Source organism: Sebastes umbrosus, chromosome 24 (assembly GCF_015220745.1).
Source record: "Sebastes umbrosus isolate fSebUmb1 chromosome 24, fSebUmb1.pri, whole genome shotgun sequence".
In the NCBI taxonomy this organism is placed as follows: domain Eukaryota; kingdom Metazoa; phylum Chordata; class Actinopteri; order Perciformes; family Sebastidae; genus Sebastes; species Sebastes umbrosus.
In genome coordinates this window covers 1,968,340-1,995,685 of record NC_051292.1, presented here as the reverse complement: position 1 = coordinate 1,995,685, position 27,346 = coordinate 1,968,340, and the positions used below count along the sequence as shown (strand labels likewise).

At 44.1% G+C, this 27,346-nt stretch overlaps 1 protein-coding gene across 4 annotated transcripts in view; it reads left to right on the top strand.

Moving 5' to 3' along the window:
• Positions 1 to 27,346, top strand: part of zeb2b (zinc finger E-box binding homeobox 2b) — an 88,480-nt gene that overhangs the window by 37,982 nt on the left and 23,152 nt on the right. For 2 of the 4 annotated variants that reach the window (XM_037762438.1, XM_037762440.1), the window contains one exon: positions 27,055 to 27,306. In XM_037762438.1, the coding sequence (XP_037618366.1) occupies positions 27,055 to 27,306 (252 nt within the window). Of the gene's footprint in view, positions 1 to 27,051; positions 27,307 to 27,346 lie in introns of all 4 variants that reach the window. The other 2 variants (XM_037762439.1, XM_037762437.1) reach the window with 1 other exon arrangement.

Sequence of the window (27,346 nt, the reverse complement as noted above, 5' to 3'; positions counted from 1 at the left end):
CCAAATCAGTATACTACTAGTATAGTATGCGGTTTCGAACACAGCCACTGTCTCCTATCTGATCCTCTGCTATCGCATTCCTCGCTCCAGCCGCCATGTTTTGATACAACTGACAAATACCACATGTATGTATACATTCACCGTTCAAACACGGCGTTATCCGGCTCTTATCGCCCGGCGCAGCTCACCTTATCTAAGGTAAATACAATAATGGGCTCATTAGGCTCTGCTTCATGGCTACTTGGCAGGCGTGTTTGCTCAGTAATAAGAGCTTGTCAGAAGCAGGCCAGGTCAGTGGAGTGTGTGTGAGTGTGTGTGTGTGTGTGTGTGTGTGTGTGTGTGTGTGTGTGCGTGTGTGTGTGTAAACGGAGGAGGCTAAAACCCAGAAATTATGCTTCCAGTGCAGCTCTGCGGTGGAGTAATTGAATAAGTCCCGAGTACCTGAGCAAGTCGGCGTGGCTTTTACGCCAACAGTCTATAGCTTCTTTTTTTTCCCCCCGCTGCACGTGGCGCTCCGCCAAAACGACTATTACATAATTAATCTGCATTGATCATCTGGTTAGCACATGAATCAAATGGCGGAATAATTGAGTCATGGAGTTTGAGGTCTGTGTGCCGCTCTGTGCAGCAGCGGACAATGGTTTCACATTTTGAACTCGAGGTGAGAAGTCAGTCTGGGGTCTTAACGCGGTTACAGATAAATTAAGGGAAGCTCAGAAGAATCAGTTCGGTCCAGATTAGATCGTCTCAAGAAAACTGGGCTGCATTTCCTCTCTTTATTGTGATTGTTAGGAGCTTTCAGCATGCACAGCTTAAAATGGCAGCATGTTAGAATAACGAACTGGTGGGTCAAAAGTGAGAGATTTCCTCTGTGTGTCACCCGGTGTTGAAACAGAGACCTGGACGGCGTGTTAGTGAGTGAATCACAGCTCAAATAGTGCTTGGCAAAGCAAGTCCTGCGTGGCGAACGGACCTCATCAGCAGAAAAAGCAGAGCTGCGTTCACTGCTGCACAAACTTAGCAGGAAATTTACAAATAGGTGCAGTGGAACGGCAGGAAAAGGTAGCTGGGGGGGAGAGAAACGGAGACGAGCGGTGCAAAACAATGCCCATCTAATTTAACTCTTGAACCAATTTCATACTGGGAGATTGTCTGGCTTGTTTAAAGACTGAATAAAACAGAAATGACCTGATTACAGGAGGATTTCACAGAGGAAAGAGGGAGACGGAGCTCTACCTCTCCGGCGGGGTCACAGCAGCTGTAGTAGCTAAGTAGTTTTAATTGAAGTAGCAGTGCCATCATTAACATTGCTATCATTATTACAAAGCGAGCGGTTCGGATGATACTTCTGTCCCCAGCCGCCGCCGCCGCCGCCGCCGCCACCGCTCCTCCCCACCCCCAGACACCCGCACATCATTATGCGGTGGCATCTATCAGATACTGGCTTAATTAGGGCCTGTACAGCACATTAAGCAAGGGGAGTAGCCAAGCTCAAATATTTATAAGGTTGAGTATATTTATGATCTGTGTCATAATCCCTTATTGGAAGATTTCAGCGGAGCTTTTACAAAGCAGACCCCCTCCTCTTCCTCCCCCTCCTCCCTCCTCTTCCTCCTCTGCCTCACTGTTTTACATTTATCCATAGAAACGATTTATGTATTTAGATTTCATTTTGTCATTATTCTGCATTAAAGGGAACTTTAACACGTTTAGAAACAGCTTGGAAATTGAAACGAAACACACAATAGACACGACAAATGTCCCTGAAAAGAAGATTAAACTAATCAGCAAAGAGAAAGTTTTGGTTTTGCGGAGGCTGAACTTTTACCTGTTGAACTCTGGTTGTTATTTTGTCTGATATCTGCAGGCACACTGTGCTCTCAGCTTCAAGCATTCAGCTCCTACTCTTGAATATAGGCAACATTATGAGCAACCAAACACATATATCTTACATCCACGCTAAAGGTCTTTGCACACCAAATCCGTATTTTTTCTTCGAATTTGTCGCACGTTGTGTCACGTTCACACACCAACTCTGAAACTTTCATCCGTCTGTTTTAAAACGTTTTAGTGGGGATGTAGTCGATATCGTAGCCTTCTTAACATCTCGTCTACTGAGCATCATAAAGTCAACTTGCTGCTATTTTTAGTCCCGAGGAGTGGTGCAGGTCTGAGTGAATGGCACTTCATCCTCCTCTGCGATAACTCCTCTTGTCTCTTTGTTGGGCAGGAAGGTATCGTTGTTGTTAAGAGCCCTTCCCTTTCTCCCGCACTCTTTTTTCATGCCTCGCCTTGGGAGAAACCACAAGGGTCATGTTTATTTAAAATACAAAAACACGAGTCTGTCCTTGTCCTCAAACATTACCCCCCTCTCCCTCCTCTCCCTCCTCTTCCTCCCTCTCTTCAGTGTGAGGAGGAGGCAGGTAAGAGCTGCAATTAGGCTTCCTGCTTGACTTTTTCTCTCTTCACTGGGTGCTGTTGTGGGGTTGCAGAGGGTTTAATGAGTACACATCTCACAAATGGAGATTACTTTCAAAGTGGCTTCATACGAGAGACTTTCTCTGTGTGTAAAGTAGTAAAAAGCTGTTACATAAATTAGGGATTTTATGTGTTTGTATATTCAAACGAGAAAGAATAGAATCAAGAAGAATTGAATATATAATTTTTTTATATTCGTATATCAGTGGCCGTATAAGAGTCTCTCTCGCTTTTTATTCTACGTCACTAGCTCTGAACGTAGCAGACTACATGTCGTACAAATGACACCTAAAGCAAGAACGGCGTTCTTATTGCACGCTAAATGCCTCGTGCATTATCGTGTCATTCATACACCTCTCTGGGTGACTTGACAGACTTGATAAGAATATTTTTGGAACACATCTTGAGCTCACAAAAACAACAAAAACTGCTGAAAATACAATTTTGCCACCAAAACACGATCTCCTCTCTGCTCAGAAAAGAGCCAGGAAGAGCGTAACCTCCACCTCCACCGTTACTGCGGCGAGGTCCAGGGCAGTAGCTGTGACCTCTATACCAGACATTCGTGATGAGGTCACAGCGTGGGCGGACCTCTGCTGGAACACGCCGGTATCCAGAGGTGGTTATCCAGAGCCAAAACCTGTAGGGGGAAAAAGGGAAGGTAAATACTTCCCGGTCACTAAAGCCCTTCCTCTAAGACGCTCTAATACAGATTGCGAGGCAGGAATGAACCGCGAGACTTCGGCTGACCTCGACCGCAATACTCTCTCCTCTCCCCGAGTAAGTGGAGTCGAGGAGAGCAGAGCGGCGCTGCTCTGAAGAGTTGAGCTCACAATCACTCAGGTGGGGAAGTGAAACGTGTTCACCTCTGGGTGTAATTGAGATTAAGTCGCCCTCGTGTTGTGTGGGAGGAAACAACAAGTGCTCTCTTTCCAGGGTGCAGCGGCGTTTTAAGGCGAGCCACAGTTGGAGAGCATTATGTTGTTTAGCCATATGTTGCCAGAACAGTGTGTCAGAGAGAGAGAGAGAGAGAGGAGGGGGGGGGGTGTTCAGTCATATTTTCATTTTCAGCTGATGTGGGGCAGGATTTCTAGGAGTAACCATGTGTGATACAGGCATGCCCGGTGAGGAAAGAAAGAACGCTCTTCAAAGCTTTTATTATGGTGAGCTCATCTTTAAACCGGCTCCAACTGGGTTCTGGGAGGTTTTTATATACAATTAAATGTGTGTCAACAAGTGAAATCAGCCGTTAAGCAAGTAGACTCTTGAGTCAGAGTGGTGCAAATGGCGTTAAAAACACACCGCACTAAATGCAACTTATACAAACATGCAAAATGTTGCGTAATCTAGAGAGATCTGACGGTGCAGAGAGCAAAACGGATGTCTTGATTTGAGCATATTGGGCCTTAAAAGTAGAAACAAGTGACCTGGTATAAACTAAAAACTTCTCCAAAGGAGAACCTTGGATAAGAAAACATTAGCATCTTAAATTATGATAATATGACCTTCTTGAAATGCTCCACTTTCAGTAACCTGGTCTCACGGGAAAGCGTATAAATAGTACGACATTACACGGATGTTTACGGCTTTTCACCTCATTTGAAAGCCACGCAACAAAACTACGGTAACGTCAACAGTTACGAGATTTTGTGCGAACAAAAACCTCCAATGCATTTGAGCAAATTGTGTTTTATTTAGAAGTTATCAGGACAAAAAGACAGAATTTCTCAGTGAAATTCAGAACAGATCTGAGGTCAGATTGCGTTATGTAATATTTAATATCATCAGTACACGCAGCGGTTTGTCTACAGGGTCCTCAAAAAGTTTGTTCCAGCAGCGCTCAAGTAAAAAGCTAGATATTTGGTTTTAACCTTCCTAAACTCTCGTTCGCTTCACCCACCTTTCATTTGCAGAGTGGAGTTCACGCAGCACCACCCACACTATTAGACTGCCAAGTGATCTCAGGGAAACTGCTGAAAATACCTCAGCAGTGTGACCGCTTCCCGCCAAAGACGGTAAAAAAAGGAGTTAACAATGAGCACTTTAAATAGCTTCAATCTAACTTTAGGTATCAGCGGGGGTGGTGATCGTGTCCAGCTACTCTTTGACCTCCTGCCCCAACACCTGAGCAGCGCCGCCAGCCCACGGGCAGCACTGTGGGAGGAGCCCAGCTGCTCCTCAGGCCTCCTCCTCTCCGCTCAGCCTAGCGTAGGAAGGAGAAACCTAGGAGCGAAAGCCCTCGGCCAGGTGGTTGTTGGTGGGGTCTTGCTTTTATTGATTTTCGTTACTTTTTCTGACAAACATCCTCCTCTCCGTTTGGCCACCGAGGGCAGCGCGAGGAGCGAGCAGCGTGGGGTGTTTGGAGTTTGAGAGAAAGAAACCAACAGCGCTGCGTGGCCTGGGAAACCTTTGCCTCTTTATCTTCCTCTCTCCGTTTTCCTGCGCTCCCACCGGAGAGCTAACACATTATTATGCATTTTGCTTTATTTTACTGCATCGATTTAAAGTAATTTGAAGGTTCTGCAGGGACTAGTACCTGGGTTTCTCTCAGATAGCTCCGTGTGTTAAAGCAGCAGGGCCTCTGCTACATTCAGGGTCTATTTATCCCAGAGGGAAATTTAAGTGTCAGCGTGAAGGTGGGACTCAATAAATACATGCTATATCTGTGAAATACAGACGATCCAGGCAGTTAAAGCGTTACTTACTACCGTCGTTTTCTTAGGTGTTAACTTTTTAAATCATCAAATGTTCACTTGTTAGGTAGAAAGGTGATTTTAGTTATAATAATTCATATTCAGCCATTTTTCAAGTGGATTAAAACAATATTAAATATTAACAAATATTGATAAAATATAAAAAATGAACTGTACATATGATAAAATAAATAATGTGTATTTAAATATAATAATTTAAATACAATAATATGAAGAATATATAATGAAAAATATTAAATAAAGGCCAAAACATATGGAATACAACTGATAAATTATTAAAAAATATAATGCACATATGATATAAGATATAGTATGTATGTGTATTTAAATATAATAATAATTTACTTATACTAATATGAAGAATATATAATGAAAAACATTAAATATGGACAAAAACATACTAGAAAATGGATAGAATATGAACAAATATTATGTACATATAATGCTATATTATATAATATATAATAGGAATATAGATATAATAGGTTGTTAGGTAGAGAGGTGATTTTTATTTCTGCACATCCGTACCAATATCATCCACCTCCCCTTTCATATCTGCTTCACCAAGGTGTCCGTTCGCTCACGGTTCCAGCCCTTCAACCTGTCAGACACACTTTTTGTGACGCCAAATCCCTCTATTCATTTTTCTCTCCTTCGGCACAAATATATTTTCCTTTTTTCCCCCCCTCTCTTTTATCAAGGGCAAACCTGAACGCCATGGAAAACACACACACACACACACATCCAGAGCAGGGAGATCTCCAGGGCCTGTCATTTTACATTTACATTTTAGCCATTTAGCTGACGCTCTCATCCAGAGTGACTTGCAAAGAGTGCAGCGGCAGACTGAACCTGAATGTTCACATGGAGGTGAAAAGCTGAGGAGGAAAGGTCGGGGTTTTATGTGTTTATTATGTGACCTTTTGACCCCTGAAATCTGTTAAAAACTTCAAATTTAACCCTTTGACACCCACAATATTTGTCTTTTTTAGGGGGGGGGTACAGGGGGTCTTTAAGGGGAGATAGCAGGTCAACAGTAGATGTCACATAGAAGTGGTGTACATCATCTGAAAGCTGGGAACCTGGAGATTAATTTGAGATGCTGCTCAGCACTATGTGTCTTTGGAGCTCCTTCCCAACAAGCTAGTATGACATGGTTGGTACCAATGGATTCCTTAGGTTTTCTAGTTTCATATGATATCTGTAGCTTCACTCTAGCTCTGAAACTGAACCTGCTAGATCCCGCGGGGTCTCAGAGGGTTAAACGAGACAGCCCACGCTTTGTTTATGCAACACAACATCTCTCCTGCCACTTGCCCCCCCCGTATCTTAACACCTATTTTAATCTTTCATGAAGCCATTTTGAATAAGCTCTTTTACCTTCCGGGAAAAAAAAAAAAAGGATTGCAGCAAGTATTCTGAGAGTCTCCACCTGGCCGTGTGAATTATTCAAAGGTGCAGGAAGTGAAGCCCACCCCTGCTCTCTCGCAGGTTTTAAAGGCCAAAATTGCTTCATCATGCCCAAGTGAAAGTATGCATACATTATTCAGTTCAACCTGAGAAAAATCAGACGTCTCCCTTGGTATTTGTGCCAGCGCTCTTGAATTCCTGAGTAGTGGACGTTTTCCTCTCCTCTTCCTACATCCATTTATTGATAGAGTATTTTCCAAATACCTTAAAATTAAGATAAAGAATCATCAAAGCTTTTACAGTTTTACGGCCCGTCTCCGTATCTATCACACACACACCTAAAAGTGCACCTCCACGATCCATACCGGATGCTTTTCTCTAATTGTTTCTCTCTTCTATCGACCGCCTTATTCAGCCCCATAATGAGAGATAAGTCGCTTCACACCGTCAAGCACCTTTCCTCGTTTGTGTTGCATGCTCACACACATCCACTCATATATATATATCTGTGTACAAACACACATCCTCCCCCCACTCTCTGACATTGGGCCTAGGGCCTACTGTATGGCACTCTTATCTTCAACACACAGACTTAGCATTATGCCATCAACAAGCTAGTGTCTCCCAGACGCAACCGCCGCGCTGATCTCCTCTCAGGTTGGACTTCTTCTTCTCCTCTTCTTTCTAAATCGTCGTTAATTTAGCATTGCTAATCTAATAGGACGCTGCCTTTTTTAAACACATCACTAAATTCGTTCAATGTCAGAGGTCCTTTTCCACACTGGCAATATTGTCTCTTTTTTCCTTTTAATTCTCTGTTCATGTATGCTATGAATATCCCCGCGCCGTGCATAATGTAATTAAGTATGGCCAATGCAGTGTGGGCAGCCGTCCCAGAGCCAGTCACTTCACTAACTCACAATGTGAAACCTTATGAACTGCCACGGCTTTGCGTTGCCGTCATTGTGGCAGTAATGCACCAAGCAACATTTTGATGAAAAGCTGTGTTGCTGCAGGAGTTGGTTGCATCTCTTTTGCTTTAAAAAGGATGTTTCATATAAATATAATGCTTTTAAGCATCTACCTGATGTGCACATTCAAGAAGTGCAAAGGGAATTGTCATATTCTTGTTGAAAGCCAACACAAAGTTCAGCAGAAACTGGCGAGCTGCCTAGTTAGCATGAGTTTGTTAACACCGAGAATCCAGACATCAGCTGATGAAATGTCTCTTCTTGCACAACAACAAGGGAATGGGTGCAGATGTCGAAAGAGAGGACAAGACTAAAGTTCACTAGGAAAAGTGAAGTTGAGACATGTTCAACAGAGAGAAAGGTCAATTCAAATATCTAATCGTGATTAATTGTAAATTAATCGCACATTTTTTATCCGTTCAATTTGAAAAGAGAGATGTCTGTAAAGGGGAGACTCGTGGGTAACCATAGAACCCATTTACATCCACATATCTGGAGGTCAGAGCTCAAGGGACCTCTTTGAAAATGGCCCTGACAGTTTTTACTCGCCATTAAATTGGTGTTGTGTATTTCCGTTGTGTGAGCCGGATGCCATATTCTCAAATTCTCCTCGTCATCAATGAACGTTTAGTTTGCGAACATGTTTTGGCCCCTGCAGAGGTTGCAACTGTTGAGCTTCGGCTGTTGGACGCTGCTCCATATAAATGATTGTCTGACTGAGAAAGCGGAGAGTGTCACTGTGCAACAACTCAAGGAATCCCAAAAGGAAACAGCTGCGTGGACAGCCTACACTGTGTGTGTGTGTTTAATGCAGGCATGTATCTGCCAGCATGTGTTTCCCCAGAGTTTCCTAAAGCTCCTCTCGCACATGTTCTCACAAGGTTTCCATACATTTAGCTGTGTGGGGTTAAATCTGACATTAGGGTCGGTCCTCACAGGTATAGCAGCAGTAACGTGTGTATGACTGTGTTTGGCGTTGGAAAGACGTTCGTTTCCAATCTTGTCAGCTGTTGTTCTGTCGTTCCAAACGGGGCTCAGGAGAGATTTGGGGGTGGGGGAAGGAAGAGCCTGGCCGAATGTAATTTCTTGCCATCCTGACAGCACCGCGGAATAAAGTGGCGCTCTCTTCCCGGGTGATTGGAGGGAATTGCTTCTCGGGGTGACAAATGATTAGCTGTTATCTCAGACAGGATTTGAGTCCCGCGAGCAAGACGGCAAGTCAGCGGAGCGACCGGCCAGTCAGCCACCCGGCCGACTGACTGACTGCGCTGAGTCAGGTAACTCCGTGGGAGGATACAAGGGCGTATTCACAGGAAATTAAGTCGCCAGCCGCGGTTAACCGCCTCCTTCCTCCTCCTCCTTCCTCCTCCTCCTTCGTCCCCCTATGAGGCCCCCACCAGGACAAAGCCTAATCCGCTCTGTCAGGGGCAGATTACGACTTTGTTTAATTGGAGATGGGCTTCGCTGACAGTGTTGTTGCCCAGTGGTGCAGGTGTTTTCATCAGTTCACCATTTGTATTCTTTACAGCCTGTGAAACTACATTCTGAACAGATATTGCAGCAATTATAGAGTCGAATTCGACAACAGTTTGGTCCATTAATAGCTATAGAAATGTGAAAGATCCACATATTTATGGTGTAGCACCTCACACTGTCTTAAACCTGAGGCTGTAATGACAGCTGCTGTAAAACAGTTCAATTTATCTTTACAAGAAGAGGAAGAAGAAGAGCAGAGTGCACGCTGAGATGAGGAAATCTGTCTTGTTCCTTTATAGCAAGCCCTAATGAAGAGGGTTGATTCCTGTGTATCACACACGGATTTTGACACATTAATCCCTGGGTAGACTTCAAGCCTTTGTCCGTCTAATGGCTCTTTGGCACCTTGGATTCCTGTTGGAAGCCAATTTGTAGCACTGACATCGAGGCGGGCGAAGCCTCTCAGCGGCGGTGGCGGCGGCCACATTTGGAGAGAAAAGTCAAGGTGTTAAAGCCTGATTGGTTCCACTCTGCGGTGCATCGGGCGGCTGGTTGTCACCCCGCGAACACATGCTTCTCAAATGGGAAAATGTGCCCTTCTTGCACCTTAACGTGTACAGATAAGAGAAGTTGAGAGTTATAGTCACATTAGAAGAAGGCTTGAGGGGAGGGAGAGCGGAAATATCCCTCCGTCGCAAGAGTAAATAAGTTCTCCCCATGCCAGTGGAACCCCATGGGATCAATTAGCTGCCCATTACCATAGATACAGAGTTTCTTACGCAACAGCTTGATGGGAATCTGAGTGGAGGGACGGAGACGACGAGAATGTTTAAGGATCTTGTCAAACTTCACCTCTGGCTTGTACAAGCGTTGCGGGAGGCTCTGGCATGTCGTCCGGGTCACGAAAACAACATGAAAACGTCTCAGTCAGCCGCTCTGTTTTCATTACCTGAAACAACAAACAGAGGAGAGAAAAAAGGAGACGAGGAAGGAAAGAGTGAGTGCTCCCCTGGGGCGCCATTTACTTCCTGTGCAGATGAGGAGATAGGTGAGATTGGGCTCTCTTTTCCCTCATCATCTCTTGTGACTCTTGCATTTTTGGTCCCTTACTTTGAACACTGTGTGTTCTGCATTGGAGCTGCAAGGGTTAAAAGGTCCATTTCCCCATGAGCTAGTCGCTAACAGTGCCAGACTACTAGTCCCACTCCCACTGGGAGCACCCATGCTAAAAATGTATGCAGCTTTGGATAAAAATGTCCACCAACTGGCTCTTGCTATGTTAACTACACTTGAGGGAATTGTCCCACAATAACAACCACCCACCCGAGGTTCTGCATGAATCCTTCTCCTCTGCGACCACAGGGAAGAGGGCATTGTTCGGCAGTCCCGCCCTCGCTGGCCTGAGGTTGCTGATATTTTAACTAAGGTGATGATAGCCTCAGAGGGGCGTTCCCGCCGCCCGTCTGCTACCTCTCTCCCTCCGTGGGAGCTCGACTTTTTCAACTTCTTCCCCGTGATTTATGACCTCTCCATCAGACACATCCCTTGGGTCCTCCCCCGGTGCAGACACAGCCCTGCCACAGCGACTCCTGACTAAAATGGATTAGGTGCAGTTATCCGCAAATGGATCCTCGACTACCTCTGTAACTCGCTGGCTTAGATGTCGCCCGGTTTGATTGCAAAGGTGGAGTGGGGCCTGAGCGGCTCGCTCTGATCCGTGGCGTCTCTGTTTGCCCGCCGTAATTACCTGTTTTGAATGAGTTAATAGCCATAGGAAACCTGCTTGCCGGGATAAAAGGGACAGTATCTGGCGTTCAAAGCGATGAGAGGGTTTTAACTGCACTGGGATGTGTGTGTGTGTGTGTGGGAGGGGGATACTTTTCCTTTATGCGCCCTCGAAAGGGAAGAAAAAAAGTTTCCTTATCAGGTATGTACTTAAAAGGATCCCAGTGCTGGAAGCGTACTGTCTTGAGGGAAAGCGGAGAGAAAGATGAAAGGCTTTTGTTAAAAGTGACGCTTGGCCCAGGTTTCCTGTGACTCCCCTGTCCCTCCCCGCCTGAGTGCTTGCCTCTCTTCCTCCCACTTTTGCCTTCGCCGCCTCGCAATGCTGTCTTTGAGGGGGGAAAAGTAAACCCGTCTTGCCGCCTGCCGGTGTTAGATTAAATACCGAGATGGCGACAGGAAAAAGGCAGGGAGGAAAAACAAAAAAAGTGGCTGGCTGCTTAGCTTGCTGGCTGGGCCGGGGTGAGGGATGTTGGAGGAGAGTTATCAGGTTGGCGACGGAAACTGCCAGTTAGTCAGCAAGACTCCCAATCTGGCGTAGTCCAAACATGCCGCCCCGGGTTTTCGATGACACGGTAATCTGTCCCAGGGAGTTCAGGGTTGATCTAAAAGAGAGCTCATCTTTTTTCTCCCCTTATCACACCGACATAGCAAACTGGAGGTGCCTGAGGCCACTAACACAATAACAAGAGAATAAAATGATCTTCTTGAGGGAGGCTGTATTGAGTGCATTTTTCATGGCTTGAACTATGTCCTGCTGGGCTTTAATTCATTGGTAAACACAGCATTATTGGACACATTTACACTGTGCAAATCTTACACAGGAAAACAGAAATGATATGACATCTGGGAGCTGTGAAAATTGGAGACCTGTGGAGGCTTCTTGCGCCTCTGAGACGAGCTTTCTAAGGGATGTGAAGGAAGTATCAAGAAACAATGAGTTTATGTGTTGGCTTAGTTCCCCTATCGCTCTCTCTCTCTGACTAATCAGCACTGCTAAGAGAAACGGTAATAGCTTGCGTGCAGTGACAGTGCCCTGGCAGGTTTGTAAGCGCTCCACTAGGGAGAGAAAAAAGCAGCCGGCTCTATGCATCCTAGAAATGAGACTCAATAATGTGTTTAACTTGTAAACTAGTGCGGGTGACAGATTACGGGCGGTCCAGCAGTGTGGCGAGGCGCCCGACGTCTCCGCCGTTCACCTTTTGCCTCTACATCTGTCCTGCTAATGGGCTCCACTTCTCTGAAAGAAACCCAGCTCCTAAAATCCTCCGGCGAAGCTCTCATTCCTCCCCTCATTCTATTTCCCAATTAGACGAGAGGGCATGATTAGTTTATTAGCAGTAGCAAAAGCTCCGGCGAATGTGTTTGCGGATTCTTAGCCGTTAATGAGCAAATTCAAACCCTATTGAACGGACGCGGGTGGGAGGGGGAGGTTATTCGCGTGCGCGCTCGGCTAATAATAGCGTCCCAAAGACAAAAGATGGAGGAAATAGCATTATAGGAGGGGGGGCAGAACAATGGGAGCCTACCGGCGCTCTTAATGGCATGCTCTTTCATTTTTTAAATTGTTTCCCTTTTGGAATTATGTATGCTCGCCATCCTCTCCTTCAGGGTTTGGCAAAGCGTATATACACTCCTCTTCTTCCTCAGCCAGCCCTGCTAACACCAGGGAATAGAGGCAGGTCTTGAAGCACAGGAGACAGTAGTTCCACCTGTGGGAAATGAACTCCAGTGCAACCCCCTCTTTGTTTTCCCTCAGCCTTGGCAGGCTTAACCACCTCCTTTACAAGGCAGGTAAATTGTTCATTAGGGCTGAGGTAAAAGGGGGGTGGGAGGTGCTGAGTTTTTTTTTCTCCCTCGCACGGAGGCTGAGAAGTGCGAAGAACAAACAAGTCGGAGCATTTGTTCAACGGTGTAATCTACACATCAATTATCCCGCCGAGCTAATTAGCACCTCGGCGTACCCCAGGTACCTGAGCACTCACACATGCTCGACTCTTTCAAGCCACTGATCAAAAAAAGGAGAGGATTGACAGAAACACGGGGAGGCAGAACCCAAGGGTAGGTGGTGGAAGTGGGGGGGGGGAGCCTTAGATCAAAATTTCCTTTTTACTTACAGTATATGGAGACTACAGAGTGTGTGAATGTGCATGTGTTGCAGCCATTCACGTCATGCCAATGGAGCTACTCAATTATGTAAGCCGTAATATATATCACTGAGTATATGCTATCTTAGCTGATGGTAAGAAATCATCTAAAAGTAGCCTTTCTTTTGGTTAATTGTTGTGTTTATCCTGAGATATACTCACCAAACTACCTCCAGTAATGTCACAAACTATTAAATCAGAGCGATATTAACGCAAATTTGTTAAACGCATTAACACAACTTGTGATTTTGAGGTTGTAGCGGGTTCAGTTTTGAAGCTCGAGTGAAGATACTGGGATCATATGAAACCTAAAGAATTCATTTGTACCAACCATGTCATCCTGCTCCTTGAAGAGGTGCTTGAAGTCCCGCCTTTTCTTCCGTAACGTGGTGATGTCACCAAGTAACACATTTGCATAACGGCTAGTTTGGCTCGCCCTCAAACAACGCTAGTTAGAGCGGAGCTGGAGCCGAAGAGTATCGAGACAAACCAGCAATGGAAGCATAATAGGTCCTCTTTAAACACATTATGTCCATAACAAAGAATCAAAAGGTGTTTTTTATTCACTCTTTATTCCATTATTTTTGTTGCTTGTAATTTTTGTGATCTAGGAATTCATAGTTAATGTCACTCAGGGTGAGAATTACACTTTAATACCTGAAACACAATTAAAAAATCACCACAACCAATCATAGATAATTTGTTAAACATCATCATTAGAGTATTTTTTACAACTATCATGCGGCTGACCCTTATTATTACCTTTATATGCTGTCATTCTGGGGATTTAAGCCAATTATCTCATAATTGCACTCATTGTTCAGCATCTAAAATGGAAAATATACAGGATTTAAATGGCAGGGATGGAGCTGTTAAAGACAGAACGAATGAAATAAATGGATGTATTAAAGGCTGCACCTGTAAACATGGAGGTGGATGCTGTTTTGAACTTGCCAGTTAAGCTTTCTTATTAAGGTGTAGCTCGGTATGTGAAAGAGCCGTAGGTATCCACCTCCCCCGCCGCTCCCCCCCTCCTGCTTCCACCCTCAACTCCCACCATGTAATTAAAAGTGTAGTTTTCGCCCTCCTGCGGCTAGATAAGAAAGACAGGTACAACATGAAAAAAAGAAAACACAACTGGCGAGAGGGAAGAAAAGGAAACAAAATGCCTCGGTCTGCTCCTGTTTACTCCCACCCACGTCATGTATAAGTCATGGGCTCTGGGGCCTCCGACTGCAGCGCTGCCTGTTTGTGCCGTTTACCGAGATCGAGAGAGAGGTTAAGTTGTGTCATCTCGCTGCTGTCTTACACCTGGCGTACCTTGCCGCTAGCGCTGGCGCTGGCGAACGCACACACATGTTGTGGTGAAGAGGAAGGTGTGCAAAACGCTCGCAATAATCAAATCGATTCAGAGATGCATTAATAAATGTTTACATCCGTACTGTAAAGATACCTGCAGGCTACAAACTTTACACATCTCACTGAACAATCAAGAGCGACCAGGAGATGCTTTTGGACGCTCAGGTCGTTGCCGTGACAATAAGCTATCCTCCCTCCTCCTCCTCCTCCTCCTCTTCCTCCCCCCGTCTGGCTGGCTGGTAGCTAATTGGGAAGTTGGTAACAGTGTCAGAGAGAGTCGCCTTTCTCCGGAGGGCTCTCCCTCTCTGCGAGGGCCCAGGCCACCTCTCCAGTGTGTGTGTGTGTGTGTGTGTGTGTGTGTGTGTGTCATTTACTGATTGGAAAGCCCAGTTTGCCGGTTGCCTGCTGGGGATGACACACACACACACACACACTCCCCATTTCCTGGTGCTTGTTTGATACCTGGTGGGGATGCTATTCAGGTGACAAAGGTCTGCTCTGTGTGCGTGTGTGTATTGGTGTGTATGTGTGTGTGTATTGGTGTGTGTGTGTGTGTGTGTGTGTGTGTCGGTGGGGGTAACAGATGTGGTTTTACACTCTCATTACCATGTGAATGAGGCCCTGGGCCCCCAGATTGGCTCGGACCAGAGAAGAGGAGGAAGACGTCCCCCCTCCTCACCCTCCTGTGGCCCCTCACCTGGACCCCCCCAACCCCACCCCCACCCCCCGGTTCATCCTGTCTGATCTCTTTAGTCCATCTGAGGTCCCTGCATGACCCCCCCCCTCCCTCCACACACACACACATTGATCGACCTTTAAACAGCTGGTGACTGGCAGAGTTTATGACGGCAAAGAGGTCTCACTCTGCCCTGTTTTGTCTTGACGTTCTCCTACTTATGTAGAGTGGTGCAGGAACGAGTCCTAGAACGCGGACATGATCTTTGCCTAAACCTAACTATGTAGTTTTATTCTGAAAAGACTAGAGCGGAAATTGACACGTGGATTTTTTACGTGTCTTTAAAAAGGCGGTTGCTAACAAGTGGCTAAATGAGACTACTTCAAATCATCACGCCGACTCTCTCTGTAGTTTGTTTATAGCCTAACGTTAGCTTTTTACTTCTGGCAATTGCATTCACGCTTCAAAAATCATAAAAGTGGTGTTCATTTGTGTCGGAAAAAAATGTAAAAGCATCATAAACGTGTTTATTTTCTGCAATAATCCAAAACCCGAGGGAACCAGGGCGATGTTAACTTCCTGTTTGGACAAAAATACGTCATCCCTGCACCACTCTGTTGAAGATAGACAAACAAACAAGTGGTCATCTTCTTATCACATAGGACTCTAATAATTCCATTAGAAGTATGTTCCACACACTCTCCGTTGTTGTCTTTGAGGAGTATTGGCCGGTGAGAAAAGGTTGTTTTAGCTCTCAGGTGCTGTTTTGTTGAGATAAACGTGGCCATGGCCCCGTCGTCGCTGTGGACAGGAATGCAAAAACAACCTTGGCCAGATCAAACCGGCTGCTATCTGGCGTCCTGCTCCACAGTGTTGGTGTCTGAGGAGAAAGGTGAAAGAGTCTGTAACAGCTGCATAAAAAAAGAGGATTTCACTTTTAGAAAAGAGCCCTGGCTGCGTTGCTCAACTCACAGACCAAACGAGGATAATTCATGTCCTGAAATGAAGTCCTCCAGCCTGGATTCCCTTGATTTTTACATTTCTAAAAGATGAACTTCAAGCAGTGATTAATTCTTTTCTTCCAAAATAGATGCATTTGAGAGGAGAAGCCTTGATTTGTTTCTTCTTCCCGTCTGGATCTCATTCTCTCTCCTCCTCCCGGTGAAGGAAATCAGCATCAAAAGCTTCTGTTAGCCCGTAATTACAGCTCAGGTTCTGCTTAACTGTTATTAACAAAAAAGTACAGTAATCTGGCCTGGCAGTGCAATATGTTACCGTAGCTTTCTAATTAATCTTACAGGGAGCGTAATAAATTTACAATATCAGATTGGCGCAATACTGTATATAGATTTATTAAAGCTTTTAATCAGTTCTGGCAAAATTAATTTTGCAATGATTGCTTACATTTGAATTTGCATATACTTAGTGCAAGTAATTTATTTTTATAGATTCTTTTTTATTAAAACGAGGCACGTGGGGGCCGTCAGGGATGAAGAATTGCTGGGTTTTGCCTCTCTGTGCTGCGAGGGGAAGAGTTTCCTCATTGCTGACGCGACACCTGTCCTCATAGCAACTTCTCTACCTCTCAATCATCACAAGTCATCTGAAGACACAGGGAGGTTTTGTCTCCCTGTTTTCCTCTCTTGTAAATACTCCTATGAGCCCGCTGCAACCTTAAAATCTCAGGTTGCATTAAAGAAATTAGTGCCGTTAAAGCGTCAAAAGTTGACTTGTAAGCAGCATTTCTTACATTGTTTTGGTTGTTTGTAGTTTTTTAATGTCGCTCAGGGTGAGAACTACACTTTAATACCTGAAACATAATTAAAAACTGACCAAAAACAATCATGGATGTTTTTTTCTCTTGATTTAATCTGTTAATCATCATCATTAGAGTATTTTTTACACCTATCATGCAGCTGACCCTTATTATTACCTTTATATGTTGTCATTCTGGGAATTTAAGCCAATTATCTCATAATTGCACTCATTGTTCACCGTCTAAGATGGAGAATATACAGCTGGGAGGTGATTTAAGTGGCAGAAAAGAGACAAAAGAATGAAATAAATGGATATATTCCAGTAAAGCTGAAGGTGTAGCTCAGTTTTCTACCTTTCTCTGAAGTGCTCTGAAGCCACAGGAAGGTTTTATTAGACATAAAATCATCCTAGAAATGTCAAAATGCTGTTTTCTTCTCTTGTAAATACTCGTCCACTCCCACACACTCACACTTCCACACATAAACAGGAGCGGTGTAGCACTTCCAGGCCAGATAAGAGTGATTCATAAACAGATGAACCCAAAGCAGATGTGTTATCACGGTGGCGCTGCGCACAAAGTACTGCAAGGCCACGCCGGCTCTCATGGGGCATTCGAACACACACACACACGCACACACACATGAAGCTAGGTTGTGATATTAAACAGTCGGAGCTGATAACAGACGGCTGCGACGCCCCCGCCGCCCCCGCCGCCTCGACATCTAACCTGATACGAGGCGGCGTCAGCAGATTCCTCCACCTGAGTGGGTCTTTTCTACACGTGTGTGCTCCTATTTATAAAAATGTTCTGCATGCCGCGTCCTCATGTGTGAGTGTGTGCGTCTATTTTTATGAATGCATGTTGCTGCTCGATGTAGGTGTGTGTGTGTGTGTGTGTGTGGAGGCCGGGGCGTGGACTCATGGCATTGAGCCACGGTGTCCCTTTGAGACTGGGCAGGAGGAGGAGGAGGAGGAGGAGGAGGAGGAAGAGAGGCCGTAGAGAAAGAGGAACGATTTAGATAACAGTCTTTTGGCGTACACACACACACACACACACACACACACACACACACACACTGGCTGCTATCGGAAACACATTATTATTGAAGAGAGCTGACCACAGGAGAACCCTGAGATAGGCTCTTATATTTTCCTCCCTCCCCAGGGGAGAATTCATGAATTAAATCTTTCTATTAAAGGTAACCCTTCCCTCCTCCCACAAGAATACAAACCAGACGAGAGAGATTCTTCATCCTGCTGATTATTCCCATTATCAATGAATATCTTGATTCTTTTTTAGATGAATTGATCAATTATTTAGTCTGTAAAATGTCAGAAAGTAGCTCCCAGAGCTCAAAGTGACGTCTTAAAAACAGTCAAGAATTTAAAGATATTCAATTTAAAATGATGTAAAATAGGAAACCTGTGAATATTTCACCTGTTTGCTCAAAAATGACTTAAACGTTCAGTCAAATTTGTTGTTGATGATGTATTAATTATTAAATTATGAAACAGAATTTAGAAATTCTTCCTTCTAGGGCTAAAACTAGTGATTATTTTCATTATCCATGAATCTCTAGATTGTTTTTTTAGATTAACTGATCAATTATTTAGTCTATAAAATGTATATGAAGTCTAAGAATATAGAGAAAAATGTCTATTTTAAACCCCCAGAGCTCAGGGTGACATCTTTAAAAACTGTTTAAAATTTAAAGATATTCAATTTATAATTACATAAAATAGAAACATAAAAATGTAAGTAAATATTTCACCTGTTTGCTCAAAAATTACTTAAATAATCAATCAAATTTGTTGTTGATGACGGATTCATTATTAAATTCTAGAACAGAATTTAGAATTTTAGAAATTCTACGGTTGCAACTAGTGATTATTTTATTTTTTGATTACTTGATCGAGTCTATTTGTCTATAAATAGTCAGAAAATAGAGAAAAATGCTTGTCGTAAGCTTCCAGATCTCAAAGTAAACAATCTGAAATTTAAAGATATTCAATTTACAATTATTTAAAATTGGGTGAATATTTAAAACCTGTGAATATTTGACTTAAACATTCAATCAAATTTGTTGTTGATTATTTATTTTATTTGATTTATTTTGAGAAAAATGTGCATTTTAAGCCCCCAGAGCTTTTTTTAAAGAGTAACGTCTTTATAAAACAGTTTAAAATTAAAAAATATTAAATTTAAAACAGAAAAAAACAGCAAATTCTCACATTTTAAAAGCTGATTAATGTTTAAAACCGGTGAATATTTGACCTATTTTCTCAACAACCAGACAAATTTGTTGTGGATTTTTTTTTCTGTCGATTAACTGACGGATTAATTGTTAAATTATTAAATAAAAGTGTACAAATTATGCAGATTTGCGTTATGTTCATGTTTGGGAAACATAGAATTTGTTAGTGAATTTAACAAAATAAAAAAGCAACAACTAAGATGCCCAAAAACTTCAATTAAAACTAAAATGTGTTTTATTTTTTGCTATTTTTTTACAAAATCCCCGCTGCAGCATTTCATATTAATATATGCATGTTTATCAGTATTCAGCTGCAAACACGTAAACACACACGAGCCCGTGCTTTTATTATGGCGAGACAGATTCCTCACATCTGCTTTATTAGCTCGTCTATATTAACGTGCAGGTGCTCTTGTCACCGTAGTCGCTGCTTCTTCTTCTTCTTTACATTTATATATACACACACACGCACACACACACACAAAGCCCCGCAAATAGTTTAAAGTGCTCGCTGCATTCATTCAGCTGGGAGCATAAAAAGGGCCTTTATAGTGGAGGGGAAATTAGCGATGGTCTCTCTTATGTGTGTGAGAAGCAGCGCTTCGCCTGCGTCGACTCCAAAACTGGAAGCAGTTCACCCGGCAAACGTTTTCTTTTTTTCCCTCCTCAGTGTGTATTTGGTTAGTTACAGTAATTACGGCCCAATAACTGACAGCCAAAACCAGGCAGGAGAAAGTAGAAGGGGGCTGTTTTTCCTCCGCCGCGCGCTGCCTTGCTGCCGAACATCTGCTGAGAGATTTGCATATTAATTAACCCATATTAACTCTAATTATTCTGGGAAATTATCAAATAAATTAAATTTTCTAATTTTAACCGTTTTTTTCGCCCCTCTTGCCGTTGCTTGACGTGTGTCAGGGTAACATCAGGAGGCTCACCTGAGCCAGGATAAAATATATAACCCTCAGTGGCTCCCCTCTGCCTCCCCTTCCTCCCCTTCCTCCTCTTCCTCTCTCAATCCTCCCTCCCACTCTCCTGGCCTGGGAGTCCTGAGGGCAGCCAGGGGAAGCTTTTGTGTGTCTTTTTTATTCTTCTTCTTTGGCTTGTGTGACGAGGAGGAGGAGGAGGTAGAGGAGGGAGGTGGGGGGGGTTTACTTCGAACATTTGTTGGAGGCAGGAACATGTGTGAGCTGGGGGAGGAGGAGGAGGAGGAGGAGGAGGAGGAGGAAGGGGGGCACAGATGGTGAATCCATGCAGGACCCAGCAAAGGTGGGACCTCTGAGCTGTTGAGCAAACCTTGCAGCTTTCTGTGCCTCGCTCTCTCTCCCCCCCGCCCCCCTCCCAGCCTGTTGCTCCGGCCTCCTCCGCAAATAAATGGGACTTTAATTGAATTAGAGTCAGAGCTGCTGCGAGGGTCTCCTCACGGACAAAACCCAGCGGCGAGGTGACGGATGCGTGGCGACGACGTGCTGGAAGTTTAAATCATTTAGGTGTGTTATATGTACTGTCGGGGGTTTAAAGAGAAACATTTAAAGGTCTAAAGGTCTTCTCAGACCAAACGAACATAATTCATGTGAATAAATCGCACGTCAATTTAAAATCATGTCTATGAGTTTATCCACACCGAATCCCAAACTTTCCTATTTCACAATGCAGTGATTTTTTGCTGTTTCTAAATTTGTCACTGTCATAATTCTGTTTATACCGTCGCACAACAATATGGATATGGACCTTGCAAAATAGTGTCTTCTGTTGAGGTTTGCCAGTGAAGTTTTGAACGTCTGTCACCATATTTTATGATGCCACCACCCTAAAAAACATTTTGTTAAATGGAAGTTTTAGTGTTGTAACTACAGTTCGGGTTGTAAATGTTGAATTAGATCTTAGATGACCACAGCCATACCTTTTAAAAGCACCACTTTTCTGCCCCATACGAGTGCCTTGAGCAAAGAAAAACATATTAAAAAAATAATTTCTCCTTGTCTTAATCTGTGAGGACAGACACAGCACTTTATATCTATTTATTTAACCTTGATTGAGTCCTGGTACCTGTAAATGTGTTTTAATGTGTCCTGTCTGGATGTGATATGTTGTCTTTTTAATAGCAGTTTTTGCACATGCAAACCAAACACAAATTTCTTCCTTTTGTCTGCAAAAAGTACACAGTAAAGTATTTTCTATTCTATTCTAATGAACTGTTTACCCGTCGATGCAGCTAGAAGAGGAGATGTGCAGCTTCAGACTACTTTTGTATTCAGTTTGAGAGGTTTTTACCCTCCTGGAAGATGCTGATTACTTTAGTAATACTTTAGTTTATTGGGCTTTAAAACAGTCAGGGTTTTATTTAACTAATTTATTAGACTTATTAATGTGAATTATGTTTCTTGATGCTTGCAGAGAGACTTATTTCACTGTTGTTTCCTCTTAATTTAAAGAGAGAAGTCGTCGTGCTGAACAACTCATATCAGTCAAACACTTCACTTTTCAGCGACACCCCTCCCCCCTCTATACGCACACACACACACACTGGCCAGACAGACACACACACACACACACTCCCAGGTTGCGTTTACACTTCACTGAGTTTTCACCATTCATCGTCTCGCCCCCTCCCCTCACCCCTCACTCTCTCTCTGTCTCCTTTCAGGGCTTTTGTTTGCCCTCTGCCACCGTCCTTTCACCGACTTGGCCCTGATTTGCCCCTTGTGCTCCGTCGCACCATTATACTGAGACAAGATAGCACAAAATATCCAAACATGTCTGCTATTCTTTTGTCTGGCGTCACTCTGGGTTTCAGTCCATTCCTACATGGCACTGAGGGAAAATCATTACCTGAGGAGGATTTATTTTAAACATTTAATCTTTAAAAGTTTAGTTTGGTCAAACAGTTAAAGCCAACTGTGTTTTGCTTCATCTGAATTTTATTTTCTCCTATAAATAGATGTTTTTTTGTGTCTTAATCTGTAATTACTAACAAATATTTTATAAAAGGTTTTACTTCTCGATGGCAGCGTCTTTGTCAGACTCATCGGTCGAAGTAAACCCGTTCTTAATGTCGTGAATTAAACAAAAACACTTGCTTAGGTACAGGCAACAAAAGAAAAACATGGTTGTGTTTAAAATAACTATATTTGTACAGTTTAAATGTGGCTTGACGTTGTGAACACGGGACACCAATGAACAGCTGATTGTAACGTGAAACTGAAACGTAAGTTCAGTTTAAGTTACTTACAATTAATTCATATTTCTTATCTTCTTACCTTTCAAAAGAGACCGTATATATGCTTATATGCCTTATGGTTGAGGAGCCGCTCCTGATTCATTTTGGGTAGTTATTTAAGCGTTTTATTCCAAGGAATATGGCCAGCACTTTCCCTGAGTGTTTAATATTGACGTGGATAGGTTTACATTGTAGTTACGCTTGAATGCTGACCGCCGTGACAAAGCCTCAGTGAATGAGAACGGGCTGCTTGTGTTAGAGGCAAATACAAGAATATATCAAGAATAGGGCCGTCAATCGATTATTTATCTGTTCAAAATGTACCTTAAAGGGAGATTTGTCAAGTATTTAATACTCTTATTAACATGGGAGTGGACAAATATGCTGCTTTATGCAAATGTATGTATATATTTATTATTGTAAATCAATTAACAACACAAAACAATGACAGATATTGTCCAGAAACCCTCACAGGTACTGCATTTAACATAAAACAAAATGCTCAAATCATAACCTGGCAAACTGCAGCCCAACAGGCAACAACAGCTGTCAGTGTGTCAGTGCGACATGGTTGGTACCGATGGATTCATTAGGTTTTCTAGTTTCATATGATGCCAGGATCTTCACTCTAGCTTTAAAACTGAGCCCGCTACAACCTAAAAATTGCGAAGTGGCGATAAAGAAATTAGTGGTATTAAAAACGAATTTGCGTTAACGTGTTATTATCGCATTAACTTTGACAGCCCTAATAAAAAACGGTGACAAAAAGCAAAAGAAAAAGCAACCAAGAGTCCGTAAAAGAATAAGTAGTTAATGTAAAGTGTCTTCATGTAGGTGTGAGGTTTCCATCAGACAGGAGTAAGACTTACCCGAGGAAGTGTTTAAACTGTTGCAGACAGGAACAATGGCAGACAAAAGGTCATCATGAGAATCCACTACCGCCGGCCGTAGCCACGAGGCAGCGACCTCGCTTCCACCTTAATGCCCTCCCACACACACACACACACACACTGCTCCCCCATCTCCCTCGCAGTCATCCAGGTGATCCGCTTGGCTCACATTCATGAGACAGGGAGCGAGCGTGAGCAGTTATCGTCCAATAGGGAGAATGTCCTGGCTCATTATCGGCGTAGGAGGCCGAGCGTGTCACCTGGAGCTAAGCCCCGACACTCGACTAAAAAGTCAGCCGGGGTTAGCGTGAGAGCGCCAACGTGGGTGTTAGTCATTCTCCCTGCAGCCATCACCTCCACCGACAGAAAGAGCTCTCCTTCTCTCTGGCAGGAAGGCTGTTAGTGCAGCCTCCTCTGGGCGCTGGACGACTACTCTGGGAGTGTTAAATAAATGTGATTATACCTGTTAGCGTTGTCAAATGGTTTTCCTCGGCAGAGTGCAGGTGTAGCACCTCTGAACTCGGCTTTTAGAGCTGCAGAAGGGAAGATTATTACGTTTAAATATGTTTTAAATAGGAGAAAAGTTCTCTCATTTGGTTATGCAGTTTAGTTGTAAGGGTACCTAAATATCTAAAACTCTCCTTTCTCTTTAGTTTAATGGTGTTGTATTACTGAATATGAGGGTAATGAAACCTGGCACTTTACATTTCATCACCTCTACAAGACCTAAAAGTAAATTCCCGTTCAACAAATGTGAACACAAGCTCATTTTCTGACTCTCAGCTTGAAAGAGATTCCTGGCATACATACCACGCAAAGTTTCTCCACAAACAGATGCATGGGGTCATTATCAAAAGCACGACTCGGTGGCCGCGTGTTCCTCCGAGTGACTTTGGGTGTCTTTGAATGCAGCGTGTGGTCAGACGGAGAGGCATTAAAGGCTGTTTTGATCACTGGAGCCATTCGGTGGCTGTCAAACCTGAAGCTTTGTAAACACAATCATTTCAGATTTCAGATTAATTCTTCTCAGTATATGCAGAATACAACTGCCACAGCTTCTGTATTTATCTTCATGAAAGAAATGATGGGATTTTAATAAGACTTTGCTCTCTGCTCTGTCACCGCTGATGCTTCCAGCCATCCTAATCAATACACAATATTCCTCTCCTCTCTGTGCTCTCTCTGAGTGACACCATAATGCCAGGGCTGTGAAAGGGTTATGTCAGATAGTTTAAAACCCCGTATTAAACAACGCTGTTACATGTGTCATTTTAATTATCTGCAAGTCAAAGAGGCTCCTTTTATTTACCTTTAAACGGCGGGAGGAATAAAAAAGAAAGCAAACAGGTAGCAGGAGTTTGTAAGACGTCAGATGCTTTTGTTGAGGATGACACTTAAGGTAAGAAAAGGAGTAAACATTATCTTTTCTTTGTCTTTCTCTCTCCTCAGCAGCACAAAAGGCTGATTAAGAGCGAGGTTTGGAAGGGGGGGGAGGGCGGCGAAATAACTGCCTGCGAAATATTAGTAGGTTAGAATTACTTTGTTGCGTGACACAATACCAATAGATGCTTCTTCAAGGCTCTTGTCAGCGGTGGCACCTAAACAATGGCGGCTTTCTTGACGTTAATACTACGCGTTTGACTTGACGAGCACCCCACTGTCATTTCGCCTTCTTGGAGGTATACGTTGAATGCGGAGGAGACAGTAGATTGCGTCTACTGTAGACAGTTCAACGCCCCCACGCTTAAATGTGTTCAGAAACTTGAGAACAAGACGTCACGGGAGAAAAAACAGCAGGAGACAGAAATAAAAATGAAGGCTCCACTTTGGACTTTTTTTTCTCAATCATGCCCTGAAAAGTTTGATCCACAATGGTGCATGTGGGAGTCAGAACGGTGTGCGTTGCCGCGGTGGATGTGTTGCTAAACAAAAAGAAGCTCCCTCGCTCCTTTTATTGGGGAAGAATAGGCCCTTTAAAACCTGTCCAGCCTTAGATAATTTCATTCAGCCGGCCCCTGCTCCGCCGTCATTGAATCTGCATCCAGAGATCAGGTTCACAGCGACGGGTTGATAGCTTCCCAAGCCTCTTGGCCTTTTGTTCTACCAGCCCCCTCCCTCCTCTGGAGGCTGGGGGACACAGAGCTGATGGGACATGGCTGAGAAAACTCAGGTCTGACGGGCCTCAAATGATCATTTTATTGTTTTGCGTTGATTCCCAAGTTTCAATCATCAATATGTGAAGCTAAACAGGTTCCCTCTTTCAATATATATCCTTTCAAATAAAAGCACAATATGAGTTGTACCAAGGTGGACCACCCAGGAGTCCTAACGTCTCCTGGTCTCCAGCCTCCGCTGCCTTTTTTGTCATCTCCAAGGAGCATTACTGAGTCTGAACTTGCCTAAACCCTTGTGATCACACCTCTTGAAAAGGTTTTGTTTCTTCCGTCGATTGGTATTCGAGGCAGGTCACCGCACTCCCACCCTCCTCCTCCTCCTCCTCCTCCTCCTCCTCCCTCCTCCTCCTCCTCCCTCCCGCCTGCCTCCCCTCCCACGTTTGAAAGCCCTGTTTTCATTTTAATTTGCACCTGTTGTGCAGTTGTTCGCTGAAGGCAAGTGCGGACCAGTCAATCGTAGGGAGACGTGTTAGGAGGAGATGTGGGGAGGCTTATCTTTTCATATGGATAATGTCATGCATGGACTTCTTGATTCTGGGGAAGTTCAAGAGGCAGCGACACTTTCAGGACAAAATATGGCACGTAAAATGCTGCATATTAAACACCATTTATAAAACAATCTATTAGATATAAATGTGTTGATTTCCACCACAGACTTATGAGCGTGCTGCAGCTTTTTTTATTGCTCAGAAACATAAATTCAACACATTAAAAAGCTTCTTCGCCATGGTGGCTCAAAGTCTGGGTCCTCCCATGATCGGCTCCCACCGCAGAACATTCTTGCACAAGCTGCCAATGAGGTGTGTCCCCGTGTTGATGCCATGCTTCTGGCTCGCCTCGCGCTCCATCTGCGCCCCCGCCAGTTAGTCTTCTGACGTACCCGTTTCTGCCACGATTTACGCTGCGGCGAACCTGCCGATGTTGGTGACTAATTTGCATGCGAGCCACCTTTGATTGAGTTCACAGCCCCTTATTCATTTACAGGCCGTCTATTTTAAGAAAAGCAGACATATGTGTTGGTGTTATGGAAGCGGGCGGGCCCTGCTGATGCTGCTTTTGAGTGTGTGTGTGTGTGTGTTTGTGTGTGTGTGAGTCTACCTCCTCAATAGGCCTCAAGTCCTATCATTATATTTTCATATGTTAGGAAACATTTATGTTCACAGTTCACTGAACGATGCAAATGTGAAGACATCCAAGGGGCACATGTGCTGAATAATCTAAATGACTATAGGTTAAGCCTTTTGTATGCATAGCAACAACATTTGTCATATTGTGCGAGCTATGCGGAGCATCTCAGACGTGGCGGCTATGCTCCGGCAGCAGAGCCGTCCTGAAAGGTGCAGCTCGTTGGCATCCCAGGCATGTGAGCAGGACTGAAAATTAGTGGCTATTTTGGCTCGCATCTCCTCGACAGCTGTCTGCCCACCGCTGCGGTTCAGTCACAGATTCCAGTCGCGGATGCTGTAATTGGGGTGTAACCCACAAAAAAAAAAAAAGAGAAGCGCCTACGCCTTGGACCGAGCAGTGATGTGGGGTGACCTTTTTAATCTGGGAATAAACCTCAATTTCCAAAACAAGTCAAATCCCTTCTCAGATTCCTCTGTCACTTTATGTTTCCAAAGTCTACGCCTACATTCCTTCATCAATATCATTACGAGCTGCCACCCCGTCCCTCGGTCATATATAACGTTACACCACGTTATGCCTCTCCTGTGCTGACCTTCCTTTGTGTCTCTGTGTGTTACAGCTCTGAACTACGAGAATGTGGTGGAGACGGGCTCAGAGACGGAGGAGGAGGACAAGCTGCCGGTGTCCGAGGAAGACCCCCTGATCAACGGCGGGGGCAGCCCGGCCAGCCTCACCAACCCGGAGGCCTCGCCGCGTGCCGAGAGCCACGGTCTGCTGACCAAGGAGGAGGAGGACGACGAGATGAGGGACAGCGGCGTGGAGCACATCTGGCCTGACAACGACATGCTGAGTGCCTCCGTCGACGGTACTGGTGAGTGTCTGGACTTCCAAACTATACTATTTGTGGTGTG